Below are 20,924 nucleotides of genomic sequence, written 5' to 3' on the forward strand. Positions count from 1 at the left end.
TGACTGAGCTTGGCAACCAAGGTGGCTATCCAATTTGCATCACTGTATTTTTCGCACTGCAACCCATTGAGATGGAGACAACGCATCTGCAAAAACCCATCATGGACAGTGTCCTCAGGGGAATGTGAGTGAGCAACATGAGTGAGTGTCTCTAAAGCAAGGAATCTACATCACCTGAGATGCTCAACAGAGGATTCCCAGAGATGAATTCATCAAGCTGCAATGAGAACATACTAAATCCAGTCACTTGAAGAATGGAACATTGGCTGCGAGAGGGGATTCCCAGATGTGACTGATTAAGTTATAAGGGAGAATACACTCGTCGCCACTATGTTTGAATCACTGGGTGATGGTCATGTGACAGACCCGTCCCTTTCATTTTCAGCTTCTGTTTTCTCTGGAGTAAGATGATGAGCAGCTGAGGCACTGACGAGCGAAGACCCAGGGAGGCTCCTCTCCAGCCGAGCTTGCAAGCTTCAAACCCCGTTCACCAACCAGGAAAATCCAAGGCTGCTACAGACAGAGACTTCTTAAAATAATTCAACCCAGCTTCACTGTGTCCAGGGAAACAGCCAAAGCAGCTGTTTACATCTTTAAATCAAAAGCACCAGACCCAAATCTATCCTTCCTCAGTCTGTAATTTATCGTTATGTTTCTATATGTGTGTGTGTGTGTGTGCGTGAGTGTGTGTGTGTGTTTGTGTGTGTGTGCATGTACATGCGTGTGTCTTTGTGTGTCCATCTGTGTATGTGTTTGTGTGTGTGTGTGCATATGTGTCTGTGTGTGCGTGTTTGTGTGTGTTTATGTGTGTCTGTGTTTGTGTCTGTGTGTGTACATGTACTTGTGTGCGTGTGTGTACATGTGTCTTTGTGTGTGCATATGCATGTGTGTGTCTGCGTGTTTGTGTGTGTATCTTTGTGTGTGCGTATGCATGTGTGTGTCTGTGTGTGTGTGTCTGTGTCTGTGTGTGTGTGCGTGTGTGTGTGTGTGTGTCAGTGTGTGTGTAAATAACCACTTTCTTTCTTAAACTCAAGAAAACCTGATCGATTGGTTCATTTACGATCATAGCACATAAGCAACTAAGCTCTCACTGAATTGGCTAGTATATTCTTATTAAAGAACAACCTCTGGCAGTCACACGAGGAGAGGGAAAAGAGAGGCAACATTTCATCATTTCTGGCCTGATTGTAACAGTGGGGTAACAGAGCTGGAGGATGAACAAGAGGCCAGAATTTGAGAACTTTAACCCTCTAGGAGGGATATAGGGCTTGAGGAGGTTATGGAGATAGAACGGATAGGTTTGAGGGAAGGACTTGCACACTAGGATGAGAATCGAGGCAATGATGGATTAGGAGCCAATGTCACGGCCCCAGGTTCCATCGACCTGACACTTCCCACACCCCAACCCTCCTGAAACACAGACAACTGGCAACCGTCCGGATTGTCCAGTCAAATTGCTATAGTCAGTGCTTTTTCTTTATTCATTCATGCGACATGGGGGTCGCTGACTGGCCAGCATTTATTGCCCATCCCTACTGTGACGACTTCAATCAGGCCATTGAGTGTAGCCCATTGGAGTATGAACTCCCTGACTAAGGATCCAATTGATGGGCCAATCAGGGAGTCTTTGCTTTGCACTTAACCAGTGTGTCAGTTCCTCTGACACTCCCAGAGATAGACTGCTGACTGCTAGCACTCTGTGTACTGCTGTTAGAGTTTGTAAATAAAGGAATTTTGGTGAAGGGACTTCTGCCTCCGCAGAATTATTACACTTGGTTGCCTTTGGAGGGCAGTTGAGAGTCAGCCACATTGCTGTGGCTTTGGAGTCACATGTAGACCAGACCAGGTAAGGATGGCAGATTTCCTTCCCTAAAGGACATCAATGAACCAGATGGGTTTTTCCGACAATCATTTCATCGTCATTTTAATTCCAGCTTTTTTTTTATTGAATTCAAATTCTACCATCTGCCATGGCGGGATTCGAACCCAGGTCCCCAGAACATTAGCTGAGTTTCCGGAATAATAGGCTAATGATAATACCACTAGGCCGTCACCTCCCCGCTTGTGGTGCTTACCACCCCCTACCCCCACAGCCCCTTCGCCACACCTTCCCTCCCCATTCCCCCCTCCTCCCCTGTCTGTGCTGCTCTGATTTACAGCAGTCCCACCATGTCTGCTCAGTGTATTTGACTTGTACACTTGGCAAACCTGAGAAGCAGTTCCCTCTGCGGCAAGCAGTGGTTGGGGAGGTGGGTGGACAGCTGGTTTACCAGAAGTGCCAACCTCCGCATACACATTGGCGTTACATCAGACTTCTCCCAAGTTGCCAACAGCAGAGTTCAGGAAGATGAATCAACAACTTCATTAAACTCCAGCAGAAGCTCAAGGAAGGAGGATGACACAGAAGAGGAAGATTGATAAATATTTTGTTCATAGTTAGATTGCAAGCTGCAAGATTGAGTATTAACTGGAAAGATCAAATATTTGATAGGACGAGATAATTTATTCTTTTCAAATCCCTCCTTGGCAGTCCCCATCCTAACTCTGTAATGTCCTATAGCCTTGCCAGCCTCTGGGAACTCTGCGTTCCTTCAACTTTGGCCTTGTCTGCAGCCATTGATATTTTTCGCTCTATCACTGATGGCCCTGCCTGAGCTGCCTAGACCCTAAACTCTGAAATTCCCTCCCTAAACCTCCCTGGCTTTCCCTGTCCCTTTTAATAAGTCTATCCTCAAAACTTACCTCTTTGACAAAGCTGTCCTCATGGGTGGAATCTTATCAACCACACAGAGATACTGTCTTGGAGGTGAGACGTCAGGGGTATTTTAGCAAATTTCTTATTGGATAACCGACCAGACACTATCCTGCCTTTGAGCGAGTTTGTTGGAGGGGGGTGTCAAACTAGAACTGGCCCGGCAGAGGCAGGTAGCCAGTTAGTGGAAATTAAGCGGCCACTTCGAGGCAGATTGGTGACGGCGCTGGGATCCTCCCAATGGCAGTGGATGGCCCACCCCGAGGCTGAAGCTCAGGAACGAGGATGAGATAAATGGCTGGAGGTGCCCCCTTGGCAAGGGGCCCAGGTGGTGGTGTGGTGGGGGGTTGTAAGGGGACCAACAAGGCCTCCATTAGTTTTCACACCCACTTCCCAAGCCTTGAGTGAGAGAGGGCCACAGCTGACCACCTGGGAAGGGGTTCTCCTACACGTTGATGGCCTGGCAGCTGTGGCCACATTCAATCTTTCTTTTGAGGCCTTCAGAAAGTACCTCCATCTTGAGGTGCCCTCGCAACCTCGTAGTCCCCAGGCCTACAGAGCCAGAGGCCCACCTCTCCCATTGGTGTTGCCGGTCGCCCAGGGTCTTGGGTCCTCGCATTGGTTCTCCCGTCTACACAGCCCTGCCCACCACCCTGAGTTGGACGGGGATTTCGGAGGTGGCCTGTTAATTGGGGTAGGTGGGCGGAACGTGTAAATTATTGGGGTCAGGACTCCGGAAATGTTTCCATAAGGCCATTAAATCCCACCAACATCTTCCTCGGGTTTTGGTCTGTAGCTGCTTTGATGTTGCTGCTGTAAAGTTCCGTGGGGCGTTTTTACTCGGCTCCAGGAGCCACATAAATACAAGCTGCTATTAGGGTAGGCGGTGGTGTCGTAGTATTGTCACTAGACTAGTAATCCAGAGACCCAGGGTAATTCTCTGGAAACCCTGGTTCGAATCCCACAATGGCAGGTGGTGAAATTTGAATTCAATAAAAATCTGGAATTGAGAATCTACTGATGACCATTGTCAATTGTAGCAAAAACCCATCTAATGCCCTTCAGGGAAGGAAATCTGCTGCCCTTACCTGGTCTGGCCTACATGCAACTCCAGATCCACAGCAATGTGGTTGACGTTTAAATGCCCTCAGGGATGGGCAATAGAAATTGGCCCAGCCAGCGACGCCCACATCCCATGAATGAATATATATATACCCCGTGGATCTTGTGGGTAGGGAACCTATTCATCACATCGCTAAATCGCGGTAAAGTTGGGCATTGGGGCCTATACCGCGATCTGCACCCGATTTCGAGCAGACCGCGGCTTTACCGACACCCGATTCGGGCGTGGGTCCGGCGCACGCTCGAATCGGGCGGCCCGATGATTTAAATGCATTTGCATGCATTTAAATCGACTTCATGAACCGCGCACCCAACTCTACCGCCAAATCCCACTTTACCGTCTTCTGGCCCGTTCTGCATCGGCGCTGTTACCGACCTGCAGAATGAAAGTCCGAAGTCACCGCTGCAGCCTCCGAAGAGCGGGGTCAGAGACTGCAACGGCTCTCTGACCCAGGTCATCCTCTCTCTGGTCGCGGCGGGAGGGGGGTGGGAGGAGGAGAGGGGGTGTGACGCCTCATCCCGTAGGGGGGGGTGGGAGGAGAGGGGGTGTAACCGATCATCCCCTGGGAGGGGGGTGGAGAGAGGGTGTGACGAATCATCCCTTGGGAGGGGGGCGTGGGAGGGGAGGGGGTGTGACCGATCATCCCCTGGGTGGGTGGGTGGGGTGGGAGGGGAGGAGGGGCGATCATCCCCTGGGAGGGGAGTGGAGAGAGGGTGTGACGAATCATCCCATCACTGGGACACTACCAGCCACAGATTACTCTTCCCTGCAGGTACGAGAGAGCGGGAGAGATGGCTGTGGCTGGTAGTGTACCAGTGATGGTGCCAGGAGGGATTGGCCGCAGACAGGCAGCGGAACCCCCCGCCCGACCAGAGGATGAACGTCAGAGAGCCACTTTTTTTTCACGCCCGGGCGCGCTGTCAGATTTTTTTCAAACTGCGCATGCGCAGTTCAGAGCTCCGATCGGTCCGCCAGCGCTAAGCCCCGGCCACAGCACGGATCGGGCTGGAGCCGGCAAAACGCGCATGGGCGCGCTGGAAAGAGGATTCCAGGCTCGGATCTATTTGACGCCCAGATCCGGCACTTAGACTCAAAATGGTAAAATTCCCCCCGAAGAGTAGTTTGCCTGACAAGCAAGTTTAGGTCTTATTAATGGGAAATAAAGAAACAGAAGCTTTATTTCAACACAATCTTGTTCTCCTTTGTAATGTACATCATCTTGATGTCTCCCTTTGCGGTTAATTGGTGGCCCAAGGCTAGGCTGATAGCCTGGTAGTCAACAGCATGTTCATCATTGAAGGCCATCGTGTTGTGTTGAATACTGGGATGTCCATTAAATATGATGAGCAGTGTGTCGATGCACTGCACTGATTGTTCCCATTGTGTTCACTGAGCCATCCTAAAGTGTGAAATTGGTTTTCTTGAGCACAAACTTGTGGTGCTTAAATTAAGACAAGATTCACTAATCACCTGTAAAGGGATTTTTTGTGTTATTTTTTACCTAGTTCCAGTGTTTCGTCTTGAGATACCTTCTTTAAGCTTTTTCTTTTAATGGGATGTGAGAGTCACTGGCAAGGGCCATCCAGTTAACATGGGGCGGCAAGGTGTCACAGTAGTTAGCACTGCTGCCTCACAGCGCCAGCGACCTGGGTTCAATTTTGGCCTCCACACTGTCTGTGTGGAGTTTGCACGTTCTCCCTGTGTCTGCGTGGGTTTCCTCCGGGTGCTCCGGTTTCCTCCCACAGTCCAGAGATGTGCGAGTTAGGTTGATTGGCCATGATAAATTGATCCTAGTGTCAGGGGGATTAGCAGGGTAAATATGTGGGGTTACGGGAATAGGGCCTGGGTTGAATTGTGATCGGTGCAGACTCGATGGGCCGAGTGGCCTCCTTCTGCACTGTAAGGATTCTATGATTCTATAATTGCCCTTGAACTGAGTGGCTTGCTCGAACATTTTAGAGGGCTGTTAAGAGTCAACCACGTTGTTGGAGGTCTGGAGTGAATTGTAGGCCAGACCAGGTAAGGACGGCAGATTTCCTTCCATAAAGGGCATTATGGAACAAATTGTGTTTTATGACAGTCAGTTATAGTTGTCATGACAGCATTACTTCAGGAAGGTTTTTGACAAGGTCCCACGTGGGAGGCTGATCAAGAAGGTGAGAGCCCATAGGATCCAGGGCAATTTGGCAAACTGGATCCAAAATTGGCTTAGAGGCAGGAGGGAGAGTGTGACGGTCAAAGGTTGTTTTTGTGACTGGAAGCCTGTGTCCAGTGGTGTTCCGCAGGGGCCAGTGCTGGGCCCCTTGCTGTTTGTCGTGTACATTAATGATCTGGACGTGAATGTGTGGGGTATGAACAGTAAGTTCACAGATGACACAAAAATTGGTGGTGCGGTAAATAGTGAGGAGGAAAGCCTTCGATTGCAGGATGATATAGGCGGGCTGGTCAGATGGGCAGAACAGCGGCAAATGGGATTTAACTCTGAAAAGTGTGAGGTAATGTATTTTGGGAGGACTAAAAAGGCAAGGGAACATATAATGAACAGTAGGGCACTAGAAAGTAGAGAGGATTTAGGGTGCTACAGACATACACCCAAAGGTCTCTCTGTTCCTCTGTACTTCCTATTTCTAAGCCTCGGCTAATAAAGGCAAGGAAACCTTCTTAACCATCTTATCTACTGTGGATAAGGTGGTTAACAAGGCATCGAATGTATGAGCAGGGAGGTTATGATGGAACTGTATAAAATGCTCGTTAGGCCACAACTAGAGCACTGTGTGCAGTTCTGATCGCCACACTATAGGAGGGATGTGATTGCACTGGAGAGGATGCAAAGGGGATTGACCAGGCTGTTGACTGGGCTGGGGCGTTTCAGCTATGAAGAGGGGCTGGTTAGCCTGGGGTTGTTCTCCTTAGAGCAGAGAAGGTTGAGGAGGAATCTGATTGAAGTATGCAAAATTATAACTGAGCTCAAAACTGGGAAATATGTTCACTCACTGGAGCTTTGGTTTTAGTGTATTTGGAATGTGCTTTACGATGTAGCTTAAAGTAGTATTTCATTGATATTATTCTGTGAAAATGAGAAACACCCCCGAGTTAAAAGCAACAAGGTGAAGCTTAGCATTGTGTCGCTTTTTAGAATGTTTCCCTGTCCTCAGGCATTGTCTGCCTGCTCTTCAAATCTACTGTCACCACTAACTGCTCAGAACATATACCCTTCACCCCTCTGTCTTTGAAAACTACAGCTATAGCTCTGATATCATTTCCTCCTCTGATGTTCTTGAGTATATTGTCACCTTCCAGATGTTGCGCCTGTCTTTCCTGATTGGATCAGGTTTCCATCCCTAACACAGTGCGAAAACACCCTTAACCAAAGTGTGATTGTGTCTTCCTCAAGCTCCTTGAACTACCGGCACGGTAGCACAGTGGTTAGCACTGCTGCTTCACAGCTCCAGGGACCCGGGTTCGATTCCCGGCTTGGGTCACTGTCTGTGTGGAGTTTGCACATTCTCCTCGTGTTTGCGTGGGTTTCCTCCGGGTGCTCCAATTTCACAGCGCCAGGGACCCAAGGCCGGAATCGAACCCAGGTCCCTGGCGCTGTGAGGCAGCAGTGCTAACCTTTGTGCTGCCCAATCATAGAATCTCTTCGAAAGAGCATCTTACTCAGGCCAAACCCCATACATTTACCTTGCTAATCCCCCTAACCTACACATCTTTGGGCACAAAGGAAGAATTTAGCATGGCCAATCAACCTAACCCGCATATCTTTGGAGTGTGGGAGGAAACCGGAGCACCTGGAGGAAACCCACGCAGACATGGGGAGAACTTGCATACTCCACACAGGCAGTGACCCAAGCCGGGAATTGAACCCGTGTCCCTGGCGCTGTGAGGCAGCAGTGCTAACCACTGTGCCATTGACTATGGGAAGGAAAGAATGAGTTGCATTCAAATATGTAGAGAAATTGATACTTGATGATTTGTTTTAGTTTAGTTTACACGCACAATCGGAGTATGTCAACCCAATATGGTGTTATGCTGAATTCTGGGACTCAAGCCCTCATGACTTGGTCTTAAGCATCACACTCAGAAGTGACAAGGGAGAAAGAACACATGGCCCTTGCAGCTGCTGATGCAAGACGTCAGGGTTGAATAATTACCGGTACGGAACCATCCACCTCCCTCGTAATTAAAATGATCATTTCTGTTCTGTAAAGACAAAGTCTGACTGTGCAAAGAAACACAAGTAATAAAACATTCAGCCGCATGCGTGAAATTACTGCAGCTTTATCGCTTCTCGGCCTTTTGGCTAAGATCAAGTGTAGTATCGACATGCTGTGCTTGGTTGAAGTCATTAGGTTACATTTTAGCTTCGTTTGAAGCAATTTTTAAAAGCGGCATCTCGGCCTTTTGGCTAAGATGCAAATGAGATCAAGCCTTGGAGGAGGAACTATGCCGAATCCAATCAGCTTGGATCATGTGGATCAAGCCCAGGACAGGAGGTGAGAGCCCCTGTCCTTTCAGCTTGGATCGGGAATGTCTCAACTTGTTGAGACTCTGAATTGGACTTCATTTGATTGAATTGGAATAAAAACAATAAAAAAAAGGTGACATTTAAAGGAAATCACTTGATTTCACAGTATGTATCCATCTTTAATTTTTTGAAAGTTTAGAATTAAGTTCTGGAATAATCTTATGTAACTCTATGAGTGTGATGACTTCAGCCAGGCTAATGAGGTTGGCTTGCTGGAGTATGAACTACCTGATGAGTCCCCAGGGACATGATGGCCGAGTGGTATTATCGCTAAACTATTAATCCAGAAACTCAGCTAATGTTCTGTAGACCCAGGTTCGAATCCTGCCACGGCAGATGGTGGAATTCGAATTTACCTTAAGTTAATTTGATTGGTACCTGAAAGAGATACCTGATGAGTCCTGGGGGTTGGTTTAGCTCAATTGTCTGGACAACTGGTTCATGATGCAGAGCGATGCCAACAATGTGGGTTCAATTCCCGTACCGGCTGAGGTTATTCACGAGTCCCTGCCTTCTCAACTTTGCCCCTCGTATCAGGTGTGGTGATCCTCAGGTTAAATCACCACCAGTCACAGTCTATGGTTATCTCGGACTATGGCAATCTTACTGAGATGTAAACATAGACCTGTTTATAAACAAGAACGATCATTACTGGTGGATAACCAGAAAAGAAGCATCTGATGAGTCCTAATTGATGCCTCATGCTCCCTATTTAAAGCAGGTGTGTCAGACTCCCAGCCTGCATTCAGCAGGGAGCAACTGGAGAGCTGGCTGTGTACAGATGTATGGTGTAAATAAAGTAACTTGGTGACTTTCGCCTCCCTGGAGTTATTACAATGACTCTTTTAAATTTTGATATCTGTTAGTAGAATGTGTTATGCTTTATTTAGCACACCAATCATTTCCAAGCATTGATACATACTTTATATGGATTTTGTGTCATTGCTGTAACTTTTTAACTTTAGCAAAACTATTCTGTACGTTTAATTGATTTATATCAAGCGCTGGCAGATACACCAAAGACACACGATGGCAAATCAGTTGTCTCAGCAAAAACACGTTGGCTGGGATTCCTAACCCATACACACATTCCGTTACGGCTGGAGACTCTTGCGAGAGGTTGGGGGGGAGGTGGGGTTGCCTGCACTGTGGGAGGGGGGTGGGGAGGTAGGAGTCTCTGCTGCCCAATACCAGCAATGATAGGCGTGGGGGAGGGGGGGGAGGTTCTTTAACTTCAATTTGTTATTGGGGCGCTCTTTAAAAAGGAGCGGGACTCCGGAGAGCTACCAACTGGTCACAGGTGAAGACTTAACCAAATGATGCCCAGTGACTGGCCACAGGACTGATAATGTCAGGTGGTTTTCATCAACCAATCAGAAAGATTGAAAGGGATTGGGCAATGTAATTTTCAAACACTCAGAGGGTTCAGAATATATACTGGGCCAACAGACACTGGCAGTGCCAGAGGTTGGAACGGATGGTATGAGGTTTTGATTTGATTTGATTTGATTTGATTTATTATTGTCACATGTATTAACAAACAGTGAAAAGTATTGTTTCTTGTGCACTTTATAGATAAAACATACCGTTCATAGAGAAGGAAAGGAGAGAGTGCAGAATGTAGTGTTACAGTCATAGCTAGGGTGTAGAGAAAGATCAACTTAATGCAAGGTTAAGTCCATTCAAAAGTCTGATGACAGCAGGGAAGAAGCTGTTTTTGAGTCGGTTGGTACGTGACCTCGGACTTTTGTATCTTTTTCCCGACGGAAGAAGGTGGAAGAGAGAATGTCCGGAGTGCGTGGGGACCTTAATTATGCTGTCTGCTTTGCCAAAGCAGCGGGAAGTGTAGACAGAGTCAATGGATGGGAGGCTGGTTTGAGTGATGGATTGGGCTACATTCATGACCTTTTGTAGTGCCTTGCGGTCTTGGGCAGAGCAGGAGCCATACCAAGCTGTGATACAACCAGAAAGAATGCTTTCTATGGTGCATCTGTAAAAGTTGGTGAGAGTCGTAGCTGACATGCCAAATTTCCTTAGTCTTCTGAGAAAGTAGAGGCGTTGGTGGACTTTCTTAACTATAGTGTCAGCATGGGGGTCCAGGACTGGTTGTTGGTGATCTGGTCACCTAAAAACTTGAAGCTCTCGACCCTTTCTACTTCATCCCCGTCGATGTAGACAGGGGCATGTTCTCCTTTACGCTTCCTGAAGTCGATGACAATCTCCTTCATTTTGTTGACATTGAGGGAGAGATTCTTGTTGCCGTACCAGTTCACCAGAATCTCTATCTCATTCCTGTACTCTGTCTTGTCATTGTTTGAGAATGGTGTTGTAAGCAAACTTGAAAATCGAATTGGAGGGGAATTTGGCCACACAATCAAAGGTGTATAAGGAGTATAGTAGGGGGCTGAGATCACAGCCTTGTGGGGCACCGGTGTTGAGGATGGGTGGTATGGAGGCATGGGTGGAAGGGCATAGGTTGGCATGGAGAAGACATGGATGAGGCATGGGGTGTGTGGGGAGTGAGAGGTGAGGTTCAGAGGGCTGTGTTTTTTGTTTCATTAATTTAATTGTGACTGGGCCGAAGTCCCAGAACACCGAGGTGAGCCTTTGCGACAGCCCGCTTTAACAGTCCCTTGTGGCTGCCTCTTTCTGGGAGCAGAGGCCCCAACTCCATTTCGCACCTGCCCCCCCCTGGAATAAAATCGCCACCTTTGCAGGCAGGTGGGCGTGCAAATTGACAGGTTTCCTGCCACCAGTTCGTGCTTGAAAATGAATGCCCAGCCCACAGTCTTCCCCGCTCCAAAATTCTAAGCCCCAATCATTTTTAAATCCTTAATCCATTAGTGAGATTGTAATTAGTGCAAATGAGGAACATAAGCCACTGACCTGCATGGATTGTGCGAGTTGTCTGCACCCCTGAGGAATCCCATTATCTTATTGTAAACACAAAACCAGTGTTTGTGTCAATAATGAGTGCCCGTGCTTCAGTGCAATCTTTAGATGTCACATCCAACGCATAAGGACAACAGGCTGTGCCGCAGGTGGGGAAGAGAACCTTCCTGTAGTGAGAATGAACTCTCCTGGATCCAACTGCAACCAATGAATCAGAATGTATCTGATAACAGTGATTAACATTGCACACCACACGAAGTAACAGCAGCAGCACAAACTATAGCTCAACATCGCAGCTTTCCGAGGTTTAATGAGAGGAAATTGTGGATCATTGAGGATTGAATGTCATCCAATCAGTCTGCCAACACACAGTGGGGATGACAAGTGGAAGAGGGCTGTTGTCCGCATATTTGAGGAAGATAACCCCACAGGCCAGGTTTTCACAAGGGTTGAAAAGACTTTGCAGACATTTAAAACTGGCGACCAATGCAGAAGTCATGGGGGGAGGGGAAGGTGGTGCAGAGAGGTGTGTGGGGGCAGTGAGGGGGGCAGTGAGGGGGTGAAGCTAGAGGGATTTAAATCTTCTGAAAGTTCTACAGGCCTTCTAACCATCCTGTCTGAGCACTCACCTGTCCCTGTGGCCACCTTAAAGTTTTTAAAGTTTATTTATTAGTGGGCTTACATTAACACTGCAATGAAGTTATTGTGAAAATCCCCTAATCACCACACTTCGGCACCTGTTCGGGTACACAGAGGGAGAATTTAGCATGGCCAATGCACCTAACCTGCACATCTTTGGACTGTGGGAGGAATCCAGAGCACCCGGAGGAAACCCATGCAGACACGGGCAGGACTTGCGGACTCCGCACAGACAGTGACCCAAGCCGAGAATTGAACTCAGGTCCCTGGCGCTGTGAGGCAGCAGTGCTGTGCCACCATGCCCACCCCTGCCCCCCCATGGGAGAGGCATAAACAGTCACTTGGTAGTTCAGAACTTGAATATTGCTAAAAAAGAGAGACATGTTTCTAAAGCTTTTTGTCTTGACTTGGTTGACACGCTTACCCTGATTGGCCAAGGAGTTACCATGGAGAGAGCAATTGGGAGTTATGATTACCCAAGCTTCTGAGTAATTCAAAAAATGGGGCAAGTCTTGAACATATTCCCTTTATTTGTAGAGAAGGCTCCCTGCGTAGGAATGGATGAAACTTCTAGCAAGTGCAAATGAGCTTGACTGATTGTCTTAAATTGGTTCCTTATGTAGCTATTGGCACACTCAAGATCATTTAGCAAGTGCTGCCCAATCACTGAACCACATTGAAACTCCAGCTGGCAGGATCTTCCAGTCCCGCCAGCGGTGTTCCTCTGCTGCGGGGCGGGCAAGCCATGCAAAAGTGTGTTCATCTTGATAGGACCAGAAGATTCCATCGGTGGCCAAAGGCTTACCACGTCCACTGTGGGAAAGCCTGTCAGAAAACCCCAGCCTAACATTAGATGCCTCAGCCAATCAGAGTCGACTTTCCAATCGATCAGCACCTTTTTCTCCTATAATATAAATTACCGTGATTGTTTGAAATTTGGCATTCTTGTGTTTGTCCTGATGAGTGCAAGATAAAAAGCTTCTGCAACATGTCTCTTTTTTTAATTCATTCATGGGTACATGGCTGGCTGGCCAGCATTTATTGCCCACCCCAAGTTTCATAGAAGATTCATAGAAACCCTACAGTGCAGAAGGAGGCCATTCGGCCCATCGAGTCTGCACCGACCACAATCCCACCCAGGCCCTACCCCCACATATTTACCCGCTAATCCCTCTAACCTACGCATCCCAGGACTCTAAGGGGCAATTTTTAACCTGGCCAATCAACCTAACCCGCACATCTTTGGACTGTGGGAGGAAACCGGAGCACCCGGAGGAAACCCACGCAAACACGAGGAGAATGTGCAAACTCCACACAGACAGTGACCCGAGCCGGGAATCGAACCCGGGACCCTGGAGCTGTGAAGCAGCAGTGCTAACCACTGTGCTACCGTGCCGCCCAAGGACAGTTGAGAGTCAACCACATTGCTGTGGCTCGGGAGTCACATGTAGGCCAGACCAGGTAAGGATGGCAGATTTCCTTCCCTAAAGGACATTAGTGAACCAGATGGGTTTTTCCGACAATCGACAATAGTTTCATGGTCATCAGTAGATTCTTAATTCCAGATTTTTTTATTGAATTCAAATTTCACCATCTGCCGTGGTGGGATTCGAACCCGGGCTCCCCAGAACATTAGCTGAGTTTCTGGATTAATAGTCGAGCGATAATACCACTAGATCATCGCCTCCCCTTTGCAGCAATGTTAATGAGATGATATCAAGTGATTAAAACCAGCAGTTCAACCACCAGTTACATGTGACTCTGCTGCCCATTCCACTTACTCCACTGTCTCTGACACCTCCCCTCACCTCCTGTCTGCATGCATTCCTTGTGGCAACCTGTCACGCCTTCACAGCTTGCCTGCCTCCAGCGCCCCCACTGACTGCAATCAGCACAGTGGGAGATCTACCATGCAAATATTGTACTCTTTCCCCAATAAGCACACCAGAGGGAACAAACCCACAGGTAGTTGCAAAGCAATGTTATCATTTTCTTAGAAGTGGAAGAGGGTGGGAGAAATGTCAACAGAAAGTGTAAAGCCAGCAAAAGTCAAACATCTGGTCCCAGGAAAGAACTGCTTCTCCTTTGGCGCAATATCATTGATACTAAGTGAAGGTGAGGTGGTATTCTATTCCATATTGTTGTCACCCCTCACCTTCCTGAGCGACCAATCCACTCAAGAACAGCTTCTTCCTGGCTGCCATCGGACTTTTGAATGGTCTTATCATATATTAAGTTGATCTTTCTCTGTACCCTAGCTATGACTATAACACTACATTTTGAAGGAAATTTGGCATGTCAGCTACGATTCTCACCACTTTTTACAGATGCACCATAGGAAGCATTCTTTCTGATTGTATCACAGCTTGGTATGGCTCCTGCTCTGCCCAAGACCGCAAGGAACTACAAAAGGTCGTGAATGAAGCCCAGTCCATCACGCAAACCAGCCTCCCCTCCATTGACTCTGTCTACACTTCCCGCTGCTTCGGCAAAGCAGCCAGCATAATTAAGGACCCCACTCACCCTGGACATTCTCTCTTCCACATTCTTCCGTCGGGAAAAAGATACAAAAGTCACATACCAACCGACTCAAGAACAGTTTCTTCCCTGCTGCTGTCAGACTTTTGAATGGACCTACCTCGCATTAAGTTGATCTTTCTCTACACCCTAGCTATGACTGTAACACTACATTCTGCACTCTCTCGTTTCCTTTTCTATGAACAGTATGTTTTGTCTGCAGAGCACGCAAGAAACAATACTTTTCACTGTATCCCAATACATGTGACAATAATAAACCAAATCAAATCAAATGTAACTGCAACACTACATTCTGCACCCTATCCTTTCCTTCTCTCCTATGTACTTTATGAAAGGTATGCTTTGTCTGTATAGTGCAAGAAACAATACTTTACACTGTATTCCAATACATTTGATTTGATTTATTATTGTCACATGTATTGGTATACAGTGAAAATATTGTTTCTTGCGCACTATACAGAGAAAACATACCATTCATAGAGAAGTAGAGGAGAGGCAGCATGGTGGCACAGTGATTAGCACTGCTGCTTCACAGCTCCAGGGACCTGGGTTCGATTCCCGGCTTGGGTCACTGTCTGTGTGGAGTTTTCACGTTCTCCCCGTGTCTGCGTGGATTTCCTCCGGGTGCTCCGGTTTCCTCCCACAGTCCAAAGATGTGCAGGTTAGGTTGATTGGCCATGCTAAATTGCTCCTTATTGTCCTGGGATATGTAGGTTAGAGGGATTAGCAGGGTAAATGTGTGGGGTTACGGGGATAGGGCCTGGGTGGGATTGTTGTCGGTGCAGACTCGATGGGCCAAATGGCCTCCTCCTACACTGTAGGGATTCTAGGATTCTATTCCATGAGAGAGTGCAGAATGTAGTGTTACAGTCATAGCTAGGGTGTAGAGAAAGATCAACTTAATGTGAGGTAGATCCATTTAAAAGTTCGATGGCAGCAGGGAAGAAGCTGTTAAGAGGTTGAATTACAGCATTGTTGGATGACAATAATTAATCAAATCAAATGAAGACCCTGAGTATTCTGAAGGGCTAATTACTCTTCGTTTTTTTTCTTTCAGGTTTTATATTCACTGGAGAGGTCATCCATCGGATGCTGACTGCCACTCAGTACATTGCTCCACTAATGGCCAACTTTGATCCCAGTTACTCCAGGAATTCCACCATCAAATATTTTGATAACGGTACTTTTCTTTTCTATCAGTTTGGTCAATACGGGGTGAGCAGAATTTAAGTGCCACAGATCAGGCCACAAATTGGCTTTCCATTGTTCTGTCTTTCCACACCGTTGCACTTGGAGCATGCGCTCATTCTTCTCACTTTAGTCTAGAGAGTGAAAGTTACCATGCAGAATATTATACCCAGGCCTGATTCAACCTCCGTCCTACTTCCACACTATACACGCCTTCCAGCAAAAACCTGGACAGTGATCGGGAGCAAGAATTCTGAAGTGAGACGGGAGAATGCTGGATTAGCAGCTTTGGTAGAGAGTGAATCTGTGGAGAGTGAAACTGGAGTTAACTTGAGATCCAGCTGGCCGGCAGAGACCAGTGATAAAGTCTGATCCGTGCAGGTCGCTGTCACATCGAGCAGAGCTAAACTGGGTTGAAATACAATGGGTTCAAAGGCAAAAGGACATGGAGGGAATTTAGTAGAATGGCCAGATTGTGGAGGGAATTAAGAGAGTCAGGACTGGGGAGAACACTAGGGACCAGGGAGATCTGGGTTAGAAGGACAGGAAATGGGAAGGGAATTAGACATAGAATCCCTACAGTCCAGAAGGGGGGCCATTCGGCCCATCAACCTGCACCAACAACAATCCCATCCAGGGCCTAGCCCCATAACCTCACGCATTTACCCTGCTAATCCCCCTGAAGCTAAGGGGCAATTTAGCCTGACCAACCAACCTAACCCACACATCTTTGGAGTGTGGGGGTAAACCGGAGCACCCAGAGGAAACCCACGTAAACACGGGGAGAATGTGCAAACTCCACACGGATAGTCACTCAAGGCCAGAATTGAACCCGTGTCCCTGGCGCTGGGAGGCAGCAGTGCTAACCACTGCGCCACCGTGGGAAGGGAGAGCATTGGGATAGATGTACGGGAATGTACAGGATTGGGATAGAGGGAGAGGACATTGAGATAAAGAGAAAAGGACTTGGGGTGAGCACAGAAGCAAAACTGGGAGAGTGCACAAATCGAGGGAGCAACAATTTTGAGCGATTTCTTTTGAAGCCTTTAAGCATGCAGTTTTGACATTTGCAAAGATTTTTCTTTATCTGATGGTAAACATAACAAAGGCAGTTATAAATAGGAATTTACTTCCTGCATGGCTGTTGATAGCTGTGATGTCTGTATCGTGTCTGTGGTCGGAACATTACACCTAGTAAATCTTCTGTGTGTCTGTGTTTCTGAAAGTGTTAGATAGGTGACTGAAGAATGACGTTGCCTCATATCTCACACTCGCCCCAGTCATCTGTCTGTTATTTCCACGCTTCTGGCACAAGCAACTGTTTGAGATTTTCCTGTTTACTGCACTCCAGACTTGTCTGGAGAGAGATTTAAGGGCAAAACACCCGTTGTCTAAGTACAGTTTACAGGATTCCTGCCATCTCCTTAAGACAAAATAAATCTTTTCAGCAAAACATAGTCAAGGGATTTGCATAAAAGTTTATTTATTAGTCACAAGTAAGGCTTGCATTAACACTGCCATGGAGTTACTGTGAAATTCCCCTAGTCGCCACCTGTTCAGGTCAATGCACCCTAACCAGCACGACTTTCAGAATGTGGGAGGAAACCGGAACACCACGCGGACATGGGGAGAACGTGCAAACTCCACACAGACAGTGACCCCAAGCCGGGAATCGAACCCCGGGTCCCTGGCGCTGTGAAGCAGCAGTGCTAACCACTGTGCTACTGTGCCGCCCATTTTGAATCTTCTCCCTTCACCCATTGGGCCTAAAATGCACCAAAGATGTTCTTAAGCTGTTGTTGGTTCTGATGCTCCCTCAAGTTTGGTGCTGATCAGTGTCCCTCTTTTTATAAGTCAAAGAACAAAGAAGAACAAAGAACAGTACAGCACAGGAACAGGCCCTCCAAGTCTGTGCCGATCATGTTTACCTATCTAAACCAACCACCTGTATCCCTCTTTTCCCCATTTGTTCATATGCCTATTAAGATAAATCTTAAATGTGGCTAAAGCAACTGCCTCAACTACCTAACTTGGCAGTGCATTCCAGGCCCCCATCTGTGTAACAAACTTCCCCCGCACATCTCGACTGAACGTTTCCCCCCTTATCTTGAACTTCTGTCCCCTTGTAATTGTCATTTCTGCCCTGGGAAAAAGCTTCCAACTGTTCACTCTATTGAAACCTCTCATAATTTTAGTCCCCAACGATTTGTGTACAAAATTATGATTGACATGGATGGGGTAGATAGGAAGCAACCTTTCCCCTTATTAGAGGGATCAATAACCAGGGGGCATAAATTTAAAGCCAGGGGCAGGAGATTTAGAGGGGATTTTAGGAAAAACCTCTTCACCCAGACGGTGGTGGAAATCTGGAACTTGCTGTCTGAAAGAGTGGTAAAGGGGGAGCCCTCACAATATTTAAAAAGCATTTAGATGAGCACTTGAAATGCCATAGCATGCAAGGCTATTGACCAAGTGCTGGAAAGTGAGATAAGAGTAGAAAGGTGCTTGATGGTCAGCACAGACATGATGGGCCAAAGGATCTCACACAGTTCTGTAAAACTATGACATTTTGGGAGTGAAATGAGCTACGAAGCTATGGGGCAGATTGGCTGTTTGTCCAGTTCCTGCTGCAGTTTCAAGATTCAGTCAGCATTCACATTACAAGATCAATTGACTGTCGGAGCGGACTGAATGGAAATGCTTTCCAACAAGTGTCTGGGAATACAATTTTTAAAAATGTTCCCATATGGTTAATGCGAAGCAGAGCTAAATGGATCCACAAGATCCCAGATTTACTCCTTGCTACTCGCCAGTGAATTTCAGACAGTGATCATGGGGTGCTGTAACTGACGTTCTTGGTCAGGGAGGGAGGAGAAGGGGAAATTCAGCCAATCTTCATTATTATGCAACGACTGGAAAGTGTGAACATGTGGAAAATGAATGAAGGGCAAAGAGTACAGTAACTTAGTGGTTGTTGTTCTGAAGCAACAACCCAGAGGTTACAGGTTTAATCTTCATCGTGGCAAGTTGTGAAATTAAATTCAATAAAGCTGTGCATTTGTTGGCTGGCACTGTTAAACTATGATGTGGAGATGCCAACTTTGGACTGGGGTAAGCACAGTAAGAAGTCTCCCAACACCAGGTTAAAGTCCAACAGGTTTATTTGGTAGCACAAGCTTTCAGAGTGTCGCTCCTTCTTCAGGTGAGAGTACTTCACTGAAGTACTTCCAAGGCTGGAATTGAACCTGGGTCCCTGGCACTCTGAGGCAGCAGTGCTAACCACTGTGCCACCGTGTCACCCCTAAATTATTATTCTGGAGATTGTTTGCTGAACCTCTTCGAGGTCAGTATATCTTTCCTTAGGTGAAAAACTGAACACGGATAGGAACCAACCAAGCCTCAACTTAACCTGGATTCCCATCCACTGGACCTGTATTGTGATATAGGACTCTGGGTCTGTACTCATTGCAGTTTAGAAGGATGATGAGGAGGGATCTTATCGAAACTTACTGCGCGGCCTGGATAGAGTGGATGTGGAGAGGATGTTTTCCACTAGGAAAAACTAGCACAACCTCAGGCTAAAGGGATGATCCTTTAAAACAGAGAAGAGGAGGAATTTCTTCAGCCAGAGAGTGGTGAATCTGTGGAACTCTTTGCCGCAGAAGGCTGTGGAGGCCGGGTCATTGAGTGTCTTTAAGACAGAGATAGATAGGGTTCTTGATTAATAAGGGGATCAGGGGTTATGGGGAAAAGGCAGGAGAATGGGGATGAGAAAAATATCAGCCATGATTGAATGGCGGAACAGACTCGATGGGCCGAGTGGCCTAATTCTGCTCCTACGTCTTATGGTCTTACGGATCACTATCAGAAATAGGAACCAGTTACTATTAGCTAAAATCAACATCTAAAGTTGGAACAAATCTCAAAAGGCAAAAGTATATTTTTAAATAAGCATCTCGAGGGACATCTCATTCTCTCTCCTGCTGAGCGTCCTGTCATAAAACGTTTGTTCCACCTGCACAGACCATCGAAGAGGTCCAGAGACTGACTCATTTTATTCTCCGAACAAAGAGGGGTCACATTCCCTGGTGCTGAACGCAATGACATCACCACGACTGAAGGGGTTGGAGAGCGAGCAGCGGCCGGGGATGTTTTTCAAGACAAATCTCACTTTGACTGCGCTCAGCAAGTCTTCCATTTCCTCCGTTCCAAAAAAACAGAAATGATTGTGATGTATTTAAAGGTTTTTCGTTTAAAAGAACGGGGCATTTTCATTTTGAGTAATATCGATTTCAGTCGGAATAATTGCACAATCCTGGGGCTTTTCAAAAAAACATTTTTTTTTTCAAGTTGTGTAATCCCTAAAGCTCTTACCTAATTGTTGTGCTACATCTGCGAGATATTAAAACCATGTGTTGAGATCAGTGGGCTAATTATAAATGGCATAGTATCTCAATTGGTTAAGGCAGGGACCAGTTAAGCTATGAAGCTTTCCGAGTTCAATCATTATTCCGTGTTGAGTTTTCTGATCTCAGGCAGGCTACTAGCAAAGGAAAATGGCTGTCTGCAAATCTTTAGATGAAGGTGATGGGCAAACCACCTCAGGGTCCCTCCGACTGATCATTGCTCAACTTATAAATATATAACCGTACGAGCAGAAGAATTAGGAGCAGGATTAGGCCATTCGGCCCTCAGGCCTGCTCCGCCATTCAATAAGATCATGGCTGATCTGATTGTGGCTGCCCTCCACTTTCCTGCCTACCTCTGATAACCTTTGACTCCCTTGTTAGTCAAAAATCTATCCAGCTCTAACTTAAATGTTTTCAATTATCCTACCTCTTAGGGGTGGCATGGTGGCACAGTGGTTAGCACTACTGCCTCACAGTGCTAGGGACCCGGGTTTGATTCCCAGCTTGGGTCACTGTCTGTGCGGAGCTTGCATGTTCTCCCCGTTTCTGCATGGATTTCCTCCGGATGCTCTGGTTTCCTCCCACAGTCTGAAGGATGTACTGGTTCGGTGCATTGGCCATGCTAAATTCTCCCTCAGTGTACCCGAACAGGGGCCGGAGTGTGACAACTAGGGGATTTTCACAGTAACTTCATTGCAGTGTTGTAAGCCTACTTTGTAAGCCTACTTGTGACACTAATAAATAAGATTAAAATTCTACCACTCTGAGGAAGAGAATTCCACAGAATCATGACCTACCGAGAGAGAAGATTTCTCCTCCATTCCTAAAGGGAGATCTCTTATTTTTAAACTTTGT

At 46.8% G+C, this 20,924-nt stretch overlaps 1 protein-coding gene and 1 non-coding gene across 2 annotated transcripts in view; both read left to right on the forward strand.

Moving 5' to 3' along the window:
- The window catches only part of LOC144500751 (plexin domain-containing protein 1-like), a 332,900-nt gene that overhangs the window by 151,761 nt on the left and 160,215 nt on the right, over positions 1 to 20,924 (forward strand). The window contains exon 5 of the mRNA XM_078224149.1: positions 15,530 to 15,652. Coding sequence (XP_078080275.1) covers positions 15,530 to 15,652 — 123 coding nt within the window. The remainder of the gene's footprint in view (positions 1 to 15,529; positions 15,653 to 20,924) is intronic.
- Positions 8,159 to 8,357, forward strand: LOC144501078 (U2 spliceosomal RNA). Its single transcript, XR_013499051.1, has one exon. It is a non-coding gene; the product is annotated as a U2 spliceosomal RNA (small nuclear RNA).

Source organism: Mustelus asterias, chromosome 11 (genome assembly GCF_964213995.1).
Source record: "Mustelus asterias chromosome 11, sMusAst1.hap1.1, whole genome shotgun sequence".
NCBI lineage: Eukaryota > Metazoa > Chordata > Chondrichthyes > Carcharhiniformes > Triakidae > Mustelus > Mustelus asterias.